Source organism: Quercus robur, chromosome 10 (assembly GCF_932294415.1).
Source record: "Quercus robur chromosome 10, dhQueRobu3.1, whole genome shotgun sequence".
Classification (NCBI taxonomy): domain Eukaryota; kingdom Viridiplantae; phylum Streptophyta; class Magnoliopsida; order Fagales; family Fagaceae; genus Quercus; species Quercus robur.
The window spans coordinates 34,169,656-34,193,352 of NC_065543.1; the positions used below are offsets into that span (position 1 = coordinate 34,169,656).

The 23,697-nt window shown below is 34.8% G+C and overlaps 1 protein-coding gene across 1 annotated transcript; it reads left to right on the plus strand.

The window, feature by feature from the left end:
* The first annotated feature begins 370 nt into the window (after nucleotides 1-370).
* On the plus strand, nucleotides 371-12,614 carry LOC126703287 (serine/threonine-protein phosphatase 2A 65 kDa regulatory subunit A beta isoform-like). Its single transcript, XM_050402249.1, has 12 exons — nucleotides 371-535; nucleotides 1,159-1,568; nucleotides 2,563-2,809; nucleotides 3,114-3,226; nucleotides 6,827-6,906; nucleotides 7,199-7,340; nucleotides 7,473-7,553; nucleotides 8,121-8,225; nucleotides 9,219-9,401; nucleotides 10,021-10,113; nucleotides 11,848-11,987; nucleotides 12,080-12,614. Exons 2-12 carry the CDS (start codon nucleotides 1,176-1,178, stop codon nucleotides 12,264-12,266), a joined length of 1,764 nt encoding a protein of 587 aa, XP_050258206.1. The 5' UTR covers nucleotides 371-535; nucleotides 1,159-1,175; the 3' UTR covers nucleotides 12,267-12,614.
* Nucleotides 12,615-23,697: the final 11,083 nt, after the last annotated feature.

The window sequence follows — 23,697 nt, forward strand, 5'->3', positions numbered from 1 at the left end:
ATCTAGACCCACTATTAATATCACATTTTCATTTACCAATAATCACTCACCACATCAGTAGTTTGTAAATTTTTTTGTAAAATATTTTGTATATCTATCATTATTTGGTTTTTATTTAGATCCACCACTAACATCATTTTTTCAATTACCAATAACAATTCACCACGTTATCGGTTTGTAAAATTTTTTTGTTAAAAAGTTTGTATCTCTACCATTACTTGTATAAAAATGAAAAAAAAAAAAAAAAAAAAAATCAACTTCACCTTCAACAAAAAGAAAAACAGAAAAAGAAAAAAAGTCGGTTCGGGAATCGGGGCGGACATGAATTCGGGGCGGGTACGATTTGAAAACATTTCCATTTCCATCGAATGAAATATCGGCAAGCGTTTGGTCAAAAAGAAAATCATCGAAATTGACGAAATTTTCTCAGGGAAAATTACGAGTAGATCTCTGTTTTCCTCTTTCCCCCTTCCCTTACGCCCACACAGATCTCTCCCATTTTCACCACACTACCTCATAGATCCACACTCTTAAGGTATTCCAATCCCTCTCTTTCGCTTTGCTTGGTTTTGCTTTTTGAATATTGTTTCAACTTTATTCTACTTTTGCTTTCTTTTTGGAAAACTCTATCTAGGTTTTTTTTTCTTTCTTTCATATCTGTGAGTTCTTGTAGATTTTTTTTCTTATTAATACTTTTCCTTTTAACATTTTGTGGAACTTTGAACTGTGGCTTGAGATCTCATCGCAAGTCCTTTGGAGTTCGTTTTTTCTCATCTCCAAACATCAAATCCACCGCTCTTTACTTCATAAATTATATTTGATCGAATTGTTGCTTCCTTTAATTTCATGTAATTGTCTAATTTTTTAATTTTTTAATTTTTTTTAAGAGAAAGAAAAAAAGTTAATGACTCTCTCTTTGCTAATTGTTATATCTTGTTTGGTTGCTGGGAAAATGAAGGAAACGAATAGACATCTTGTCTTGGTTTCTTAAAATTGAAAGTTCAAATCCAACCTTGATTTGTTCCTCTATGTATGTGTATTGGTTAGTCTTTAAGATTTGATTTATTTTTCTCTTCATTTTCGTAGTAACCGAAATTAATGTGTTACAATTTGAGTTGAATTGATTAAGACATTTTTTCTTTCTATCAAACTGTATAGATCTTTGCAGAGACGCAATGGCCATGATTGATGAGCCACTCTATCCGATTGCTGTCTTAATTGATGAGCTTAAAAATGAAGATATTCAGCTCCGGCTGAACTCGATCCGCCGGCTCTCCACGATTGCGCGTGCGCTCGGAGAGGAGAGGACCAGGAAGGAGCTGATTCCTTTTCTCAGCGAGAACAATGACGACGATGATGAAGTGCTTCTTGCAATGGCAGAGGAATTAGGGGTTTTTATACCCTATGTTGGAGGTGTTGAGCATGCTAATGTGCTGCTCCCGCCGTTGGAAACGCTCTCCACGGTTGAGGAAACTTGCGTTAGAGACAAAGCAGTGGAGTCGTTGTGTAGAATTGGGGCGCAGATGAGGGAGCAGGACTTGGTTGAGTACTTCATCCCTCTGGTTAAGGTCAGATGATTGGATTTTATTTTTATTTTTTTATGTTTTTTGCTTTCTAATTTCCTATTTGGCTTTGGTAACTATGTAAAGGTAACATGGTATGATGCTTAGTTGATTTGAAATTCTAAATAAAAGTGTGGCCTAAGTGACACATTTGACTTATATGTATCATATTCATTAAGTATGAACTCAGTTGCATGGTTTAGAAAGGTTTTCAAAGGTACTAGTGTAGATGTATTAATAATTGGATGTTTTATGATGGCAATGAATGAACACTAGTTTTTAACAAATCATGCTTGCTGGTTTTTATGGTTATTTAGACTAAATTATCTGCTCAAATAGTGGTGTCAATATACTTTTGTACGATCTTTTAGTTGGAAGAGTAAGTTTTGTGGCCATTAGTTCAGTTAAGACACTGTTGCCACCAATGACTATGTAAGGACCCTCAAATTACTAGTGAAAAAAACTACACAACTGGCTACACACCGTTTACCTGAGTGCTTCCTAGTGACCATTTGATTGCCATACAAGTTTGAAGCCTTACGGCCTGGGTAATGGAGTTGATAAATTGGCTTTGCTACTCCTATACCTACTTTGAATACATGTAGTAACATGCTTGCAGAATATCTCTATCTTGTAGCCTGTCTTCTGATGTGAAGGAATCAACATTTGAACCTTTTCACTCTGGTCATGTTGTGGTGTCTTGTGCTTTTACACAAATTTCTTATGTGTTGGGGAAACATGCAACTGACTAGGATAGTAGGTTTCAGGGGTAAAACATTTGATTGTCTAATATATTTTTTGATAAGTTAAAACATTTGATTGTATATTTGTTTGTTATCTGTTTTGCATGTTTATATAAATGTTGTAATTTCAGTCTTTAACAGAACTTTGTCTTTTGGTTATACTTTTCAATCTCCCATAAAACGTGATCTTTTTGTATCTAAATACAATTTTAATGACACTGAATTTTCATTTAACACATTTAAATCTCCATTTTCAGAGACTGGCTGCTGGTGAGTGGTTTACAGCTCGAGTTTCCTCATGTGGCTTGTTCCATATTGCTTACCCAAGTGCCCCAGAGACTTTAAAAACTGAATTACGAACAATTTACAGTCAGCTGTGTCAAGATGACATGCCTATGGTTAGGAGATCTGCTGCAACAAACCTGGGTAAATTTGCTGCTACTGTCGAAGCTTCCCATTTGAAAACCGACATCATGTCTATATTTGAGGATCTGACTCAGGATGGTATGTGTGTTTTCTTTGTGTTAATTTTAATTCCACTGTTTGATAACTTAATTTAAACTTGTCAGTGTATCCACTGATAGATTTTCATCAAGTGTCTCACATAGAGTCATAGACTTGAAAAATGGGTTACTTTAGTGGCTGGGTGCATGCCTAGCCTGGAGGGTTAATTGTCAACTTCACTTCTATTAAAAGTTATACAATTTATGATGAATTTGCTTGGAATTTCACTTACACTATTTTGTTAATGAACTGGTTTACAGTTTTCATGACATTAAGAATTTGCTGAAACTTATCTCCACTGCAGATCAAGATTCAGTTCGGTTATTGGCAGTTGAAGGTTGTGCAGCACTTGGAAAGCTATTGGAACCTCAAGATTGTGTGTCACATATTCTTCCTGTCATTGTTAATTTCTCACAGGTATGGGTTATGCTTTTAATATGGACATTTTGAAATTAATTATCAGCTTTTATTTTTCTGTTAATCTCTAGAGAGCTATTGTGGTTCATTGATTGCTTTGAACATGTTTCTGTAAACCCGTTTATATTTAAAAAGTAACTTTTTAATTAAAAAAGTCAGTACCACTTATCAAAAAAAAAAATTATAAATTAAAAAAAAATCTGTACCATTAATCTCTATCATACTCCTTTTGTTGCTTTTAACATGTTTATAACATTTTTTCAATTGAAACATTAATACTAATATAGATTCAGTGCACCTTATTCTGTACTGATTTCCTTTTGGAAGGTTCTATGATCTGTTGTGCAACTTAATGTTACCCATTTTTCTATAATTAACTGTACAAATATGCTCCTAAAATACTATTATGATTTTTATTATCTTTTGGGCCATTGTTTTCTATTGGTATATTTGGTATTTATTTTTTGGCGATTATAAATATTTAAATATTCTTACAACTGCTCTTCAGATTATATATACTCTTGAACTTGATTTTCATTTTCTTATAATTTTGGGAAGACTGAATGACTCCTGCTCCCCCCCACCCCCTCGCCCACCCCATCCTCACCCTATCCACCGCCCTCCTCCACCCCACCCTCTCCCTCTCCCTCAACCATCACCTTCTTTCTTTCCTTTTTTGCCACCCTCACATTTTCCTTCTCCTTCCCCCATATGCTTTACTCTACAGTTTGGGTTTTTCCCATATCCTTATCCCCCTCCTCCACCACTGCCTTTGCCCTCCCCTTCCTCACCACCTCAGGGGTCTAACCAAGCTTTGCCTGAACAGCCTATCCTTGTACCTGCACCTCTAACCATACCAAGCTCTCCCTCCTAAACCTCAATCCTCTGTCCTTGGGGGCAGCAAGAGGTCGTTTCATATTGATGCAAACTTTTTTCTTTTTCTTTTGATGGGGGGCGGTCTGATTCGTATGCTATACATGAGACACGTCAGAATGTTAAGAGCTCCATTTGGGTTGGACATAGGGGCATGGAGTGGATACTTGTCTCGATGATATACGAGATTGGGTGCCTGGCCATGTTTTACTTTGTAAGAGATTCAGGGATAATGGGAAGTTGTTAGAGTTCTGTGGGAGATCTAACAAAGCTGGTCTGTTTGTTGTTATTGCTGTATATTTTGGAGGGTTTAGGAGGGGTTGCATAATCATACCAGCAAGCTCTAATAGAGCTGGTTGGTCTTTGTTTTAGAAAGAGCTTAGGAATTTTTGCTCTGGTGCTAAACCGGTATCTCGTTTCTTTCATAGATTAGCAAATTCCCATAGAAATGCTAATCTCATTAAGAGGATAGAGGTGGATGGTGTTCTTTATGAGGATGAGGCTGATGTGTGCTCTCAATTAGTTCTTTTCTACCAGGGGTTGTATGAGGAAACTGAGGTGTGGCGTCCTACTATGGATGGGTTAGATTTTGCATGCAATGAAGAGGAAGAGAGGTTGTCCTTAGAGAAGGAGTTCTCGAAGGAGGAAGTCATCCAGGTATTAAGGGAGATGGAGGGTGAGAAAGCCCCTGGTCCTAATGGTTTCACCATGGCTTTTTTTCATAAATGTTCGAGTGTTGTGGAATAGGATGTCATGGATTTCTTTGATTACTTTCATCGGCACTCTATGTTTGAATGGTCTATGAATGCTTCATTTCTCACTTTAATTCCCAAGAAGTGTAATGCTATTAACATTAAGGACTTTCACCCCATCAGTTTGGCGGGTAGTGTGTACAAGCTGCTATCCAAGGTGTTGGCTAATAGGTTGAGGGTGGTTTTGGTTAATCTTATATCTGAGTCTCAAAATTTGTTTGTTGGCAGAAGGCAGATTCTGGATTCAGTGCTTATTGCAAATGAATGTTTGGATAGCAGGTTGAAGAGCAGATTACCGGGTGTGGTTTGCAAGCTTGATATTGAAAAAACATATGACCATGTGAACTGGGAGGCCTTGTTTTATTTGTTGGGCCAGATGGGTTTTGGGTTGAAATGGAGGGGGTGGATTAAGGCTTGTGTTACTTCTGTCCGTTTTTCAGTCCTAGTAAATGGTTCCCCTGAAGGGTTTTTTGGAAGTTCTCGTGGATTGAGATAAGGGGATCCATTATCCCCGCTTCTGTTTCTTTTGATAATGGAGGTTTTGAGTAGACTATTGAAGAAGATAGAGGAGTGTAATCTTATTCGGGGTTTTCATGTGGGCTCTGTGAACTTTGTTGGGGTGCATATCTCCCATCTATTATTTGCTGATGACACTATCTTATTTTGTGATGCCTCTAGGGAACAACTATTGTCCATAAGGTTGGTGTTGTCTTGTTTTCAGGCCTTTACGGGTTTGAAGGTCAATATTGGGAAAAGTGAGATTGTCCCTGTTGGGGAGGTGAATAATCTAGATGCACTGACTAATATTTTTCAATGTAGAGTGGGCAGTTTGCCTATGAAATATTTGGGGATGCCGTTGGGGACTTCTTTTAAGACAGCTTCGATTTGGAATCATATTTTGGAGAAAATGGAGAAGAAGCTATCTGGGTGGAAGCGTCTCTATTTATCTAAGGGTGTTGGGCTCATGTTACTAAAGAGTACTCTCTCAAGCCTCCCAACGTACTTTTTATCTCTTTTTACCATTCCTAAAAGGTGATGGTAAGTTTGACACCCACTCTTATTACCATGCGATTCGGGGTGCGTCGAATTCTTTGTTTCCTTGGAAGGGTGTTTGGAAACCAAAGATTCCTAGGCGAGTGGTGTTCTTTTTGTGGACAGCTTCACATGGTCGGATCCTCACTTTGGATAATCTAATGCTTAGGGGTTGCCCATTGACTACTTGGTGTTGTATGTGTTGTTGTGATGGAGAGTCAGTAGACCACCTTCTTCTTCATTGTCCTGTCACTCATTCCTTATGGACTTTTATGCTTTAGGCTTTTGGTATTCATTGGGTTAAGCGAGGATTAGTGGCGGGTTTGTTATCTTGTTGGCATCAGTGGCTTGGGAAACATAATTCGGACATTTGAAATTTGGTTCCAGGGTGCTGAATGTGGATTGTGTGGTTGGAACGAAATCGTCTTTGAGGATAATGAGAAGACGTTGGATGAGTTAAAGGTTTTATGCTAACATAGTCTTTTGGAGTGGTCTTGTTGTTGGGATTTTACTGATTGTTCTTCTCTCTCTGAGTTTATGTCTTCCCTTAGCTTAGTTTCTTGATTACTCTTTTTGTTGCGCGGTTTGTTCTATTTTTTCTTGTTGTTCATCATCATGAACAACTTGTACTTTTCATTATTTACTCATTAATAATAGTTTTCTGATTACCTATCAAAAAAAAAAGGGATATATGGATGCTCAACTTTTGAGAGCTAATTTCTTTATTATTATTATTTGTTTTTTTTTGGGGGGGGTGGGGGTTCTCATTATGCTTACTCTTATAAACCAATACTCCATGTGTGCACATATGTTATTAAAGTAAGAATCTATGGTTTTTGTTTTTAAAGAACACTTTTTTTAAGCTAATTTTTATATCTGAATGACCGAGTGCAACATAATATGTTTGTTTGCTATTACATGTGACAAATTCTTTTCCAACCAGGACAAGTCTTGGCGTGTTCGTTACATGGTTGCAAATCAACTATATGAACTATGCGAAGCTGTAGGTCCTGAACCTACCAGGTAATTTCTCATGTCTTATGGAGTAGCTGTTAAATTGATTTATATAGTTACATCAATAATTGTCAGTCAGCTGTCAGGTTTGATATTGTCTTTGTGCTTTGAATTACTTTGTTGTTTCCCTGGCCTTTACAAAAAATCTTGTGGAGAAATTGAGATCTTGTTTTTTTATATTTAATTTATTTCCTGTAGATATTATTTACCTTTTATTTTCTTCTGTCCAGATATTTTACAATAGTTTAAGGACTTGTTACTTAGATTCTAATTGATGGTTACTGTAATATTACATATTTAGATCGGACCTGGTACCTGCATACGTTCGTCTACTTCGTGATAATGAGGCTGAAGTACGTATAGCTGCTGCCGGAAAAGTTACCAAGTTTTGCCGGATTTTGAATCCAGAACTTGCAATTCAGCATATCCTTCCTTGTGTGAAGGTATACATGCACACTAACTAGTTAGTTATTTTGTGTTGTAAATTTGATGGTAGATTGTGTAGTGCTTCTTGATTTTTATTGCTCTTCAGCTGCTGCTTGTTTGATAATTTATGACTTTTTTGCCTACTGTAGGAACTGTCAACAGATTCATCTCAGCATGTTCGTTCTGCATTGGCTTCAGTTATAATGGGAATGGCACCAGTTCTGGGAAAGGTATAACTTTTTTGGGTACATATGCTGTTTCCCATTTTGAATGGAAAATATAGAAGTCCATCCATTCATTTCCATGCAAAGTAGAATGCATCTGACTTATGCTGTGCAATGTTTCTATCATCAATAAATATGCAGATATGATTTGAATTGCTGAATTAAGTTGCTTATTTTGTCTAACACCTTTTATTTTGTATCTCATTCTCACATCAACAATAATGCTGGTGTAAAATGTGTCTTTCTATTACTTCCTATAGATGATTTTCTGTTCTCACCTTTTTGGTTGTTGGATGGACGTGTGCATTTTAATATCTATCTCCTTGAACATGGCATAAAATGACAATAGTTATTTTAGAATTGCTAACATCTTATGTCATGCATCATTGTAGCTGACATGTGTGTAGTTGGTTTTTGCAGTTTTTATTCTCATTTAATTGTAAAGGGATGTTGTTTCCCCTTCTCTCTCTCTCTCTCTCTTACCATATTTATTTTTTCATAAACTATACTATCTTCTCAAAGGGGATTTTTATCGATTTCCCTGCTATATGTAATTGCTGTTGGTGGTTACAGGACGCAACAATTGAACAGCTGCTTCCTATATTCCTTTCTCTTCTAAAGGATGAGTTTCCTGATGTCCGGCTCAATATTATCAGCAAGCTTGATCAAGTGAACCAGGTTTAATCAAAATTTTAATTTTCAAATGTTGTTCATTTCTTCCATGGTTGTCGCATGCATTTTTTTTTTCTTAGTCCTTTTCTCTTTATCATCTGCTAGTAATTACAAAAAATGTGGTTGAGCAACATAATTTGTTATGTGGTTCGAATTAAATGATAAAAAAAGGGTTGAATTCCTGATATTTTGTCCAAATCTGTGAAACATCTCTCTTTTAGGTCAAACTAATTGTCAGACACACACCAAAAAAGAAAAAGGAAAGAAAGAAACGCATCTCATTTCTGAACTTGAAGGCTGCATAAGTTGAAGCTTAAAGCTCTTGAAAATGATGGCTATGTTCATTTCAAAAATTTTTTTGGGGATGGGGTGTGGGGCTGTGGGGGAGTTGTTTTTGAAATAGAGGTTCTCCATTTTCTCTCATCACTTGTTCCCAATCATTTTCTTTAATTGGTTCATATTTGTTTCTCAAATGAAAATGGCCTCACAGTTTTCATGATAAAATAAGAAATGAATGGAGAAATAACTTGAGTATCCTAAATCTTAATGCAGATTTTCAATTCTTGATCCCCCCCCCTTTTTGTGTAAAGGAAACCCTTCTTTCTCTCTTGAGCATTTAGTGGTTGGTTTTAAAATTTTCAATTTGTTTAATGATTTTGTATCAGGGTTGCATTGAATGCATTCCTTAAAAATAAAAATAAATAAAAAAAGAAGAAGAAGAAAAAGAAGAATTTTTTATTCTCCTGCAGATTATTCAATGCCCCCTAAATGATCATCTTCATCATGGTGTTGTGGCACTATGTTCCTTTCTGCCTTTAATACTTACTAGAGTTATGACTGAGGGAAACATTGTGTTTTATCCTTTACTTGAAGAAGGCTCATTGTTGCATAATCAAATTTCTGTTTTAATGTGGCGTCTCTTGAATTGTTTCAAAGAGTTTTGCTCAACATTTTATATTGAATTTCAATCAAGTCTAATTAATGTAACTCTTGAAGCAGGTAATTGGAATCGATCTGCTGTCCCAGTCTCTTTTGCCAGCAATTGTGGAGCTTGCAGAGGATAGACACTGGAGGGTTCGGCTTGCAATAATAGAATATATACCTTTGTTGGCAAGTCAATTGGGTGTAGGATTTTTTGATGACAAGCTTGGTGCTCTTTGCATGCAATGGTTAAAAGATAAGGTTTGTGAAGATTTGGGTTATTGACCACTATGTCAGATGCAACGCACTTATGATTTAGTTCTATCTTGTTATCTGTTTTGATTCACAGTTTCCTCTAATGTAGTAAAACTCTACACAGAATGCCAATCCATTTTCTCCTTGAAACTGTGATCTTCCTCATTGATATTGTTATTTTTTTCGAAACACTATTATTCTTTGGTAAGAAGGGAAATCCTTTCTGTTGGATCTGCGAATATTATATGAGAATTAGTATTTAAGGTTATGGGACTCCCTAGAGTGGTAAGAGTGCGGCATTGAAAGGCTTTTTAGATTGGGGTATATGGGTAAAGGAGGAAGAAGTGTTTTAACCCAACTAGATTTTAGTCGGTTGGGTAACCTTGTTGGGACCTTAATTTTCCACCGGAAGATATTCCATAGTACACTTGTTTCCATTAAGTAATCACATGTTATTTGGTCCAACCATGAGAAGCTTTGTATTTTGGTTTTTTTTTTGTTTTTTGGCTTAAGTACCTTAATGTCTGAGCCTTGCAATAACAGGCATGATCATGCAATATTGACTGGCTAGCATCTTAATAATGTATAATATTTATTTTACTAAATTTATTGGTATTGGTTATAGGTTTACTCAATTCGTGATGCGGCCGCAAATAATGTGAAACGCCTTGCAGAAGAGTTTGGCCCTGAGTGGGCAATGCAGCACATAATTCCACAGGTTCTTCTGATCAGATGTTACTATATAATTGGTGTTAGATAGTATATTACTACTATTATTATTATTGTTGTTATTTTTTGTTGACATTTCCTCTAGAAAAGATTAAATTCTGATGTAGGTGCATGACATGGATATGAGGTGTCTGACTGCAAATTTATTATTTTAAAATTTTTTGAATTGGTCTCTGATATAAGTATTATGGGTCGTTCTGAACCTAAATAATGCCAGAATATAACTGTCTTTGTCATGTAGCTTATTCATGCCATTTATCAAAAAACAAAGCTTATATTCATGCCTTCATGTCTTTTGCAAATGAAACCTAATTCTTTGTCCAAATCCTGCCATTGACATGCTAGAGTACCTAAGTTTTTTGTCATGGTGCTTTACTTATGTATTTATTTTCCATAAGAACAAGAAGATATTTTGAGTGAAAGAGAATTATATGTTGGTAAAGAAAAGAAGCCCCTTAACCTCAAGAAGTAATAAAGCCAAGGCAATACTTCTCTGACCGCTAGCATCGGAAAGGAACTAGAATTACCTCTCAGCTCTAAATTCCTCAACCTCTATCATGAAAGAGAAGGTATCCTCAATTTCATTTAGCAACTCTTAAGGGCCTTGAAAAGATATGTACTTCAATTTATAACATCAATGATTCACCATCCAATGCCTTAGAGGAAGTCTAATTATTAATATGATCTCCCCGCACTCTACTATAGTGTGTTGTTTATTTCAAACACTTATAATTAGGAGGTTGATGCCAAGAGCCTTGTAGCTCAAGTGACAATGCCTGGTCTCTTTTATGAGGAGAACCAGGGTTCAATTCTCTCCTCCCCCACTTGTTGTAACAATTGAATTATAAAAAATGATCAGATGTTGATGAACTGTCCTATCTTTCTCTTCCTCTTGTGGTATCAGTATATCTTCTTGACCTATATAGAAGGTTTTAGATCCTTCTTCCTAGTGGTGACTTGACTTTGTCTTGTCTGTTTTTATTTTATTTTTTTGGATACCTCAGTTTCTGGTTTTGACCCTAAATAAGATATGCAAGATGTATATGGCTTCCAAGGTTAAGTCTTTTTTCTTTGTGATTGCCAAGAAGACAAATAATCTTGACCTACTTTAAAATGAGGGGACCTTAGAAGTGCACCTCCCTATAGGTTGTGCGTATTTTGTGTTAAGAGATTGGAAAGACTGTAACCACTAGGGGATGGCGTGGGTTGCTCCTCTCAAACTTCATAAATAATTATGAAAATGATTTAAAGAAACTATCTAAGGATTATTTTCTCCCACTGGGGGATGGCATGGGTTTGTGATATACTCATCTAATACATTTCTTTTTTATAGTGCTTATCATTTGAGATTTTATGTTACATACATACTTCATCTTGTTAGGTTTACTGAATTAGATTCTATGTTACGTACATTATTTCATCTTGTTAGGTTTACATAAGTAGAATTCTGTGCCATCCTACCTCTGTGTATTGCCATAAGAGACAAATTCTTTAATGACCACATTCTAATTGTGCAGTTCTCCCATTTATTTTAAATATTTTTTACATGGGAAATTTGGCCCCTTTAGCATTATTATTATTATTGTCTATTTATGCTCTATTTTATTTCATGTACATTTTTTCCTTAAAAAATTATTATTAGTACTATTCTTATTTAAGGATGTTTACCTATCTCCTGTCTTTGGTGTAGTTTTGTTTTAAACAATTTGGAATTTTCTTTCAGGTTTTAGACATGATTAACAATCCACACTATTTGTACCGGATGACTATTCTACATGCAATTTCTCTATTAGCTCCTGTAATGGGATCAGAAATTACTTGTTCCAAACTTTTGCCTGTGGTCATTAATGCATCAAAAGATAGGTAAAGTTGATGGGTTCTCGACCTTGGTTGTGTACATCTTTCTTTTTGTTTGTTATGACTTGGACTGCAGTGTTGACAATTGCATTTTACAGGGTTCCCAACATCAAGTTCAATGTGGCTAAAGTGTTGCAGTCACTTATTCCCATAGTTGATCAGTCTGTGGTGGAGAAGACAATCCGTCCATGTCTGATTGAACTTAGTGAGGACCCAGATGTTGATGTGAGGTTCTTTGCCACCCAAGCACTACAGTCAAGTGATCAGGTCATGATGTCTACCTAGATTTAATTTGTCACTGATTTTCTTTTCCTTCTAGTTTCTGTTTGTCTTCCGGTCCCATCTGGAAGCTAAGTCAATATACAGATGTATGTAATATCACAAGGTGTTAGAAGAATTTTTTTCCACCTTTTTCCCAGCAAAACAATTTCTTGTCTTTTGATTCTTTATGAGCATTTGCCCATAGACTTAAGACTACTGTCATGTCAACCTTTAGCTCTAGCTCATATCATGTGTTGTGTTTGTTGGATTGTAACCCATTTTATTCTTACATGTTGGAGAACTTAATTAGTTGAATCAGTTAACAAATTATAGCTCTGTCCTGTGTTTTTGTGCATAGGACAGGTTACAATACTGCCACGTTTCATCTCCTCATATTGCATTGCATCCTGAGAACAGGACCGACTAATTGTTTTGTTGAACAAAAAACCGAAGCTCCTGTATGCTTTTTAGTTTTTACCTTAATTGGCTCTCCAATTTATTTCACAAGATGTAGGTAAAACAGTGATTTTAGGAGCCGAATCTATTTACCTATTTGCCTTATGATATTGAGATATATATTGGACATGGTCCATATGGTTATAAAATGCTATTGTTGTCCCAGAAGGTGCAAATAAGTTAAATAACTATCTGTACGTAAAATGAGGAATTATGACAGGTTTCCAATCAAATGTTACTATACGTGCTTGGGATGCTTCCACCACCAATGACCGAGCAATTGGTGAATTTGGCAGCTGCTTAGATTTTCCACAATGGTGATGATTATTAAAATCTTTAAAGAGAGTATGGTAATTAGAACATCTCCGGTAAAATGTGGCCAAGGCAATCTGGCTCTGCCATTGCACTCGAAAACTATGGTACTCTAGTGAAGACACTTAAAAATGCTTCATTGGCTCAACAATTTTAGCCGCGGTAATTTCTACCTTGCAAATTCGTGTAGAGGATGTTACTCTGTTAAGCTCATATCACTGTGTTTTCAAATGGACACTAGGTGCGTCTCTTTTGATATGTATTTGAAGCTGCTTATGTGATAAAATCTGTTTGTTAAATTTGTTGATTTTGTATCATTAACGTGGATAAAATACTGTCATGAGAATCTATTCATTAGACCTGAACGTTATCAATATAATCTAAATCAAAATGAAATTAAGTAATTACTCAAGGAAAAATACTAACTACATCTGCATTTAGGGCTGTAAACGAGCCAAACTTTGTCGAGTAATGCATATTCAAGCTTAACTCATCAGGAAAAATCAAATCCTTGAGCTTGTGACAAGCCTTAAGAATAGTGCTTGAGCTTGTTGGAAAGTTAAAAAACTTGAGTTTAGCTTGGCTTGACTTGGTTAATTAGTCAAGTAAAATTCAAGTTTAATATCAAACTCAAACTCGAATTCAAGTCAAGTTTTTGAGCTTAAGATCTAAAAAAATTATATTATTAAATGCTTAAATCTCTAAAATTAAGAAAAAAGAAAAGAAAATAATCTACTCATTTTATCATGTATTTAGTTTTACTTATGATTAGTCATTATTCAAATTAATAATTTACATAATTAAATTCATTTATTTATCATTCCTTGTCTACAGTTTCAGCAATTGTTTAAAATACAATTTTTACATTCACGTTAGATGGTGAAAGACTAGAAAAATACCTGTTTGTAATCATTATGAATGAGAAAATACTAATATGTTTCATAACTTTACTTTAAATGATTGATAGAGAAGGATCATATGTGGTTTACTTAATTATTTATTTATTTTTAAATGTAACTATAGTCTAAAATGGTTCTTGATCAGTTTAAAGGGAAGGAAAAAATTAAGGTAATATAGGTAGTAGTCTCATGTTGGTCATGTCATAGTTAAAATATGTGTAATGAGTATATTTAGCTAACATATATAAACTTATAAATGAGTTTATGCTTGAATTGTTGTATATCAAGCCTAATAGCTCACGAGCTTGTTCATGAACAATTTTTTTTTGCTTGGGCTCAGCTTGTTTATTAAACGAGCCTAAAACTAAAGCTCAAGCTTGACTTATTTATAAACAAACAAACATGAACAAGCTTTTTATCGAGTCGAGCCCGAGTTGTTTATGATCGGCTTGGTTCATTTACAGCTCTATCTGCATTATACCTTAAAAGAACTAATTTAATCACAATTGAGATTTTTTGTAGCTGTTTATGAAGTCCCTTTTTTTTAGCTGTTTATAAAGTCCAGTTTATCGCTGAATATTCACTAAACTATTTCAATATTAATATGAGTACGACCCAAGAGGTTGGGGAAGTGCAATATGTTGAGGATAGCCTGTTGTGTGGAATGAAGTAGTGGATGGTCTTATTGATATCCCAGATTGGGATGCAGCAATGAATTGCAGTCCCTTTGGACTCTCTAGAAATAACTTTTATTTTGAAGGAAAGTAGTGCAGATCATGGAAGAGGAGGCTCAGTCCTTGTTACAGGAAAACAAGCAACAAGTTGCCAGGTCAACCATGCTCAGACACAGTACCTTGGAACTTGGAAGAGAAGGCATGTATGAAGTATGAACCAGAAACAAGGGCAATGCAGTCAGAGGACTCAGAACCAAGTTGCGCCAAAAGTGAATTGGAAAGTAGACGTGGTGGTTAAAGTCCATCATAGTGTGGTACTGCTCTATAGTCATACATGCATGGAGTGAAATCTAAGAATGGGTGACAGATGGTCCTCCTTCAACCTTAGAGGAAGACACATATACATTGTAATCTTTTATATATTAAATAATGTTTTACCTTTTCTTTTATTTTATTTAAAAAAAAAAAAAAAAACTCACCTAGAGGCTTAGGGCTGTTTGGAATATGTGTTTAAATACATGTTTTCAGTTTTTAAACAACATTACATGTATTTTTACACACTTTTTCACCCATACGTATTTCCAAAAAATAAAAACAACATTACTAGAACAACATTACCAAACGGGTTCTTATGTTTTGTAGGTTTTGGCAGAAATGATTTTCTGCATTTTCAGTGTTTCATATGGCAGAAAAGAAAACACTACTCAACCAAAAACAATGCTAAAGGTGCATTTGCCTTGTGCATCCACGTCCACGTTTTACGCGTCTGACATTTTCAGCTGCTTTTTTTTTTTTTTTTTTTTTTTTTTTTTTTTTTTAAATTTTTTTGACCAGTGCCTATTGCATTGTTCATGGGAATGAATAGTGCAATCAGGCATATGAATAGTAATTTTTTTAATGTTTTTAGTTTTCAACAAAATAAGCGGTATCCAAATATACACTAACTAATCGGTTGAAACACATCCTCTCAAACCAAGTCTTTGATACTCATAGTACTTTTGTTGTGGGAAAATTAATTATAGATAACGTTTTAATTGCATATGAAATCTTGGATAGTATGAAAAAAGAGGGGGTGGGGGTGTCAAGTAGGTCAAATGGTCCTTAAAAGACTTATTACTAGGTTGAATGGGGGTTATTTACATAGAGTTATGGAGAAAATGGGGTTTCACTCTAAATGGATACAATTAATAATGATATGTGTTAGGTTCTAAAGATTTAGATTTAAATATTTAGAATCATATTTTTATTGTGTTGGCAAACCGAGAACAAAACATGTTTAGTTTAGGTTTTTAGGCAATGCTTAAAAGTGGTTATTTCAAGGTTCAAGTTCAGCTGATTGCAAAAAAAGGGAGTGTGGTTTTGCCTTGCTCGACCAATTGAGAATTAAGCTTGATTGATTGAAAATTGTAGGCACAATTTTTTTTTTTTTTTTTTTGAATAGGCCTAAGCCTGCGAAAACGTTTAGGGTTTCATCTAAATTTCTCCACATATAAAAGGGAAACCCTAGTCACGTTTTGAAGACTCTAAAAAGATTTGTGTGTTACTTTTTGTAAGATTTCAGAAGTTTTGTACCTTCTAATTACACAAGAATCTACTGGAGCCAAAACTACAATCAAGCGTTGGTAGAACATAGTTGCTGCATCAAGATCATTACTGACAGTGATCTGAAACCTTTGAGTGGGATCTCAAAGTCACAAGCAAGGCGGCTTGTGTTGGTGTAAATCCAATAAGAGAAGGAGTCTATGAATTCGGAGCTTGTACGTAGTCGTGTCAATAAGTTACTACTGGAGGTAGCAATAGATTTAGGGTTAAATTTGATTGTAAAAACTTCAATTCTCTTATAGTGGATTTGTTTTACATTGAGGATAGTTAGGTCAAATCTTCTCTAGGTTTTTATCTTGAAATGGTTCGTTTCATTAGTTTTCCTAGGTCATCATATCGTGGCGTTATTTACTTTTCCGCATCTTTGCATGATATGATTTATTTTTGTTTAACCTAGATCTGAATAATTAATCTAAGTAATCACTTGGTTAATATAATAGGTCAAATAATCTGGTTTTAGGGGTCTAAACGAACAAACAAGTGGTATCAGAGCAGGTTAGCTCTTGTTTTTAGGTTTCTCAACCTATAGTTGATCCTTGACTCCTACTGTTATGGAACACAGTCACTCTCTAGTGATCCCCCCACACTTTGATGGGAATAACTATACTTACTAGAAGGTTAGGATAAAAGCCTTCTTGAAATCCATTGATAAGAGAGTATGGTTGTTTGTTGAGAATGGTAGGGAAAGACCAACCACAGCCATTGGTGAATGGACTACTGCCCAAAGGAAGCAGCAAGCTTTAATAGTAAGGCTATGGATGCAATATTCAATTCTGTTTCTATGGAAGAATTTAAGAGGATCTCAAATGTGGAGATTGCTCACACTGCTTGGAACATCTTGCAAACAGTGCATGAAGGCACTAAGGTAGTAAAAATTAATAAATTGCAGTAGTTGACATTTAGATTTGAAAGTATTAGAATGTCTGATGATGAGTCTTTTGATGAACTCTATGCTAAGTTGAATGATATTGTCAATTCTACTTTTAATTTGGGTGAAGTATATGACCAACCAAAAATTGTTAGGAAAATTCTTAAATCATTGATTGAGGATTTTAGATCTAAAGTGACTGCCATAACTGAAAGTAAATATGTTGATTCTATCCTTGTAGAAGAACTTGTAGGATCTCTTCAGTCCTATGAATCTGACTTACCAAAAGCTAATAAATCCAAATCTATGGTTTTGAAATCTATTGATGATGTTGATGATTGTGGATTTAATGATGAACTCTCATCTATTGAGATTGCTTATCTTGCCAAGAATTTTAGAAATTTTCCGAGAAACAATAATAGGAGAGCAAGAAATAGAAACAATGTTGATACTAAGAATGTTAAGAAGAATGACACTGTCAAAAATAACAACACTGAAAAATCAAAAGATAAAGTAGGTCAATCTTCAAATAGTTATTTAGGACAACAGTGTTATGATTGTCAGGGTTATGGTCATCTAAAATCTGAGTGACCAACCTTCTTGAGGTCAAAAGATAAAGCTATGGCTGTCACTCTGAGTGATGATGAAGTTTTAAATCATAAGTCTGAAAGTGATCAAGAAGGAAACTTCATGGCTTTCATTGCTACTGCTGTAGTAAGTGAAATTGAGATTGTTGATGAGAACCCTTCTGATGGGAACTCTCTGAGAATGTAGATTTGCAAGAAGTTTACAACAAGCTTTGCAAGATAGTAGCTAAAGATGCTATGAGTGTTGAATCAGGGTTGAAAAAGATAAACACTCATGAACAAGAAAAGAAGAATTTGCTGTTAAAGTTGTTTGATGCTAATGAACTCTTGAACTCTGTTAAGATTGAAAACATGTCTTTGATTGAAAAGGTTAAAAATTTAGAATTAGAATTATCTATTACTAGAGAACAAATAGATAAAACTTCTAGCTCTAAACTAGATAAGATGTTACATATTCAAAAGTGTGTTTATAATAAGACAGGTTTAGGTTTGTTCAGAGTGGATCTAATACTGTGGTGAATCCTCCTAAGTTTATACTTGCTACATCATCTTCTAATGTTCATCCAACTCTCTTTGAAGTTAAGGTACATAAGGATGTAGTTCCAGCTTCTAAAAGAACTAGGGTAGATCTGAGTGAGTCTAAACCTAATCCCAATCAATCTGGAAGCAAGAAAAACCACAAACCTTAGTGGTTTTGTCACTTTTGTGGTGGAGCTAGACATACTAGACCAAATTTCTTTAAGTTGCAAGTGTTAAAGCAAGTTTCCAAACAAAAAGTGTCTCTGCCAAAAGCACAAGATCCTATTACACTTATTCATAAGTTGGTAAAGGTTCTTAACCTTTATACCAATACTAGAGCTAAAATTAGGGTTAATTCTAATAGAAATTCCAACTCCAGGTTTGCATCTAAAAATGTCTAGATGCAAAAGACTCAGCCTCAGTGAGTCTATCTAACATGGTCCTTGTGTTAATTCTTTCTATCTCCTGTGGTCAAAATTGTTTTTCTTTAGGTTTACATTTGCATAACATCCATACATTGCATTCAAGGTTTGTTTTTGTTTTTCAATTTTTTTTAAATAAAATAAAAAAAGAAAAGAAAAGAAAAGAAAGGTTTTTGTATTATACATCTTCAAGATGTGTAATTGAGGTTGGCCTATGAAATTTACATTTCATGACTGTGTACCGTATTTAACTTTGATGAGCTTTATTTTTCTGCACTTTACTAGTTTGTGCTATGTAGTGCTTATATTGTGTGAGTTGTTTATGGTTTTTAAATACATGCTCTTGATTTTGAAGTCACATTCTTTTGATTGTAAGGACTAAAAAATCATAGGAGAAAGGCATAAATAACCATCTTACCACTGTTGCTCGTCAATCATGAACACCTGTGTGCAAATCATAAAAGTCGTGCTCGGTAAGGTGTAGCACTTGCACAGCAAAATACTTAAGGTGTTATTGTACAATAGATAAAAGAAGCAAAAAGTAAAATGAAAAACAAAGAAAAATATGCTTCAAAGGAAAAAGAAAAAGCAAAATCAAAAAAGAAAAAAAAATGCATGGTTACAAGCGTGTTTTCTAGGAGATGTGGGAGTTATATGATATAACTCTTTAGGTGATAGTCACTTTCAAACTAATGTGATGAATAATGTAGAAAGTGTGATTTTCTGTTTACATATCACCTTGTGAGTATTTCATACATTCATTAGTTGCACACACCACAAGTAAATCCTTGTTAAACTCTGTACATGTGATTGTGTGTTAAATTTTGTGGCCTTCCAAATTTTAACTTCTTGATGTGTTTAATGCATTTTGGGGGGTGTGAGAAAAGAAAAGTTTGAAGAAATTTGATAAAGGTTGAATTTTTCTTTGAAAAGTTTGGTTTTGAAAAATCATTTGAAGTCATGAACATACATGTCATATCACAAAAACAGTTTTTCAAATGATTCTGCAGAAAATGTTTTCCAGAATTTTTCAAAATTTCCGTTCCTTTAGAACTCGACCGATTGAAATGTGAAGAAGAAAAACAGGTTTTTGATTTAAAGTCTCAGGTCCATTCGATTCCTTTCGACCAATCGAACATTTCTTCATGTACATTTCAATTCTTGCCCGATTCCTCTCGACCGATTGGATTTCGATTTTCAAAAACATATAGGAATCAAATCTGACTTTTCCAAAAGCTTTTTGTCTATCTCTTTGATTCCTCTCTTGATCCTTTCTCTCAAAAAAAAAAAAAAATTGTTGTTTTCTTGGTCAAAGTTTCAAAGGTATTCTCCCTAATCCTAAGGTAAGACACTTTGCCCATTCTTTTTGATCATATTACATGTTTTCATGCATTTTTTAGGGATTTTTGTACTTTTCAAAATTTGGGGTTTTTGATGTTTTTGGGCTTTTTGATCAAAAATAAATCATGGGTTTTTGTTCATGCTCCATATAAACATGATTCACATGCTTTAATTTCAAAATTTTTGTGCTTGATTGAAATTTTCGAAATTAGGGTTCTAATGTTCTTGAGAGATTTGAGGATTTTGTGAAATTGGGCTAAATTGGACAAAATTGACCTGTGTGATTGATAGATTGAGTGATTATAACATGTTTTGTGCTTTTTATGTTGTTCAATTGATCAAAATGAAGTTGTTTTTAAAAATTAGGTTTTCAAAATTGGGGATTTTCTATAATTCTTAAATTTCTTGGTCAATTTTCAGACTTATGATGATTTTAGACTGTTTAGAGCATTCGATCATGCATCATATAGTTTTTCAAATTTGCATGTTATCTTGTCTTTAACCCTTCTTAATGCAGTTTGCCCTTGGTTTTTGTTGTGTTTTCTTTGTTTCTGTCCTTAGTCATGGCTCCTAAGGTTGGTCGGAAGTTCAAAACTAGAGCAAATAGGAATCCTGGTGCATCCGCTTTTGGTTTAGTTTATTTTGATAGAGTTAGGTTTCTCACTAATAAGTGTGAAGAGACTTATGAGACCTTAACTAAATATAGGTCTATTTGGGGTGATAGGGAGATTATTGAGTGGGCTAGATCCATCCATTTGTAGGAACTTTGTGTCTAGGAATTGGATTTCTTTGTGTGAGGTGTCTAATCCTCCTCCTGCAGCTTTTATTAGAGAGTTTTATTCAAATCTCTCTATCTATCTTGAAATGACGGGTGGTCATTACTTGACTTCCTGGATCAGAGGTCAAGAGTTTACCATAACTAAGCAAACAGTTTCTGAAACTTCAGCAGTGCCTGTAGTTCGTAAACCCACATACCTATACACTGATTTTCCTACTATTGATGACATGATGTCAATTCTTTGTGGTCTTCTTGTTTCTTGGGGTACTAAACCAAGAATCAATTCTTATGAATTCATTGAGCTTAATTCTTTGTACTTAAGGATTTCTTGTCATAACATCTATCCTATTTCTCATGTTCATACTGTTCCCATAGATAGGTGTGCATTTCTTTATGCTCTTGTCACTGATGGTTCTATGTGTTTTCCCTCTATGTTTATTCAAACCATTGTCGATATCTATAGGAGTACTAGTAAAGCTTAGAAATTGTTCTTCCCCATGTACATATATAGGATTTTGAGGTTTCTAAGGTTGTTAGATTTTCCTCCCTTAGAGTTAGTTCACATCACTGCCCCCATAGGAGTCACCTATCTTAGACAACGACAGGCACAGATGAAAAGTGTTGAGCCAAGCATTGGGTTGTCTAAGAGATCACGAGGAGCAGCTTCTACTACAGCTCTTAGCTCTGGTGCTATGCATGTTGTTGAGGAGACTTTTGTGGATCCTTTTGGTGGTGCTGACAATGTAGACCCTACTGTTGCTCCTCCTCTCTCACTCCGTGCCATGATGGAGTCTTTCATGACTACACAGGCGGCTTATGGACAGCTTCTCAATGAGTTGTTGACGGAGGTTGCTTCCTTGAGAGCAGATTTTATTCAGTATAGGAGTGCCTTTCCACCTTGTTAGGACATATGTGAATCATTGTTAGGAACATATGTCAATATAGAATTGGCTAATCCTTTGACAAAACGTACTTTACTTATAATTGGGTAGATCTAGGATGTGTTTAATGCTTCAAGGAATAAGGTTTCAAGTTCAAATGTTAAAAAGCCATGCAAGTTTGTCCAAGAATCAAGTGAAGAAGTTTTGGATTTTAAAGCTTGACAGCTAGTATCTATCGAGGTTTAAAAAGCTGTTTCAGCTTGATGCTCGACAGCTGCTCGATGGATAGGTTATCTATCGAGGTTTATGAAATTTAGTTTTTCAGAGCCGATTTCATTTCAATCCATGAATACATGTTTGAGCTTTCTTTTCTCACAACCCTAAACATATATAAGGATTTTTTTTAAGGGCCATCATAGTTGATGTAACTCAATGCAAAAGTTTTTCACAAGCATATTGTGAACTGAAGACATACGCCCTAGTTCATCTTTCTATTCAAGAAGCTGTTGTGTTTGCACAACGTAAAGTTTTGTAACCAAGGAGTTTCGTGATCTTCATAATGTTGATGAATTGAAGAACTTTGCAGCCAACATCTTTCTCAAGTTGGTGAGTAAGCTGTGTATTGGGATCCGCGCATTGAATTGGTTAGTCATGTACTGAGAGCCGTGTATTGAAAGAAGAGATTGTCACTACAGAACAAGTCCAATTGGGTATTGGGGTAAGGGTTCAACTGTAGGTTGGTATAAGGTACTGAGATTCCTTTACTTATAACCGCTTGTTGTGATAATAGTGAATTCTCGGGAGTGGTGACCTTAAAATCACCCGGTGGGGTTTTTGCTGTGTAGGTTTTCCCCATTCGTAAACAAATCATCGTGTCAATTTATTTTTCGCTGCATTTTAATTTAGTTGGTGATTTGTTTGTGCTACCACACTTATTGCATGCAAATTGAATTAATTGATTAACTTGGCCAATTAATTGATTAATTCATCACAAGAGATTAATACATTCTTGGCCTATCACACCTCCTCCACCCTTTAAGGACTGATTTTGCCTTTGGCAATTCGTAACAAAAAGGGGAAGTAGTTTTAGGACTTTTTGTACGTAGGGGGAATAGATTTATTGATTCAGAGGGAGTTTGATGTATTTTTTTTTCTTTGGTTTTGTTGTTTATGTTTTCATTGTTTATATATGTTTAGTGTTTATGTTCTTGATTCATAAACATTGATGTGCTTATTGGTTATGATATTTGTTGATGATGAGGTTATTCATTATTGGTGTGTTCACTATCTCTTTATATGTTTTGTGAATTAAAGTTCAGATTTTTTTTTTCTTTTTACTTAGATTATGGTACTTGTATTTTTCACACATGCGTTTATGATTTGTTTTCAGTGTTTCAAAAATTTACAAGTTAATTCTTTCAACAACTACTGTCTATATTAGCAACTAATAGTTAGTAGTTGTGTAAGGATTGTATTAGGACAACAACTTGTATTTGGACTGGTATTTAAATTTAAACATTTCATTGTTTATGTGTGTTTTGTCATGGATTGTCAAATGGGGAGATTGTTAGGTTCTAAAGATTTATATTTATATACTTATAATCATATTTTTATTGTGTTGGCAAATCGAGAACAAAACATGTATAGTCTAGGTTTTTAGGCAATGCTTAAAAGTGGTTGTTTCAAGGTTCAAGTCCAACTGATTGTAGAAAAAGAGAGTGTAGTTCTACCTTGCTCAACCGATCGAGAATTGGGCTCGACCAATCGAAAATCTAGGCACAGTGTTTTTTTTTTTTTTTTTTTTTTTTTTTTTTTTTTTTTTTTTTTTTTTTTTCTGTAGAATTTTTGAACAAGCCCAAACCCGCAAAAACGTTTAGGGTTTCCTCTAAACTTCTCCACATATAAAAGGGAAACTCTAGCCACATTTTGAATACTCTAAGATGACTTGTGTGTTACTTTTTGTGAGATCTGAGAGGTTTTGTACCTTCTAACTACAAAAGAATCTATTGGAGCCAAAACTACAATTAAGCATTGGTAGAACATAGTTGCTGTATCAAGATCATTATTGACAGTGATCTAAAACTTTTGAGTGGGATCTCCAAGTCACAAGCAAGGC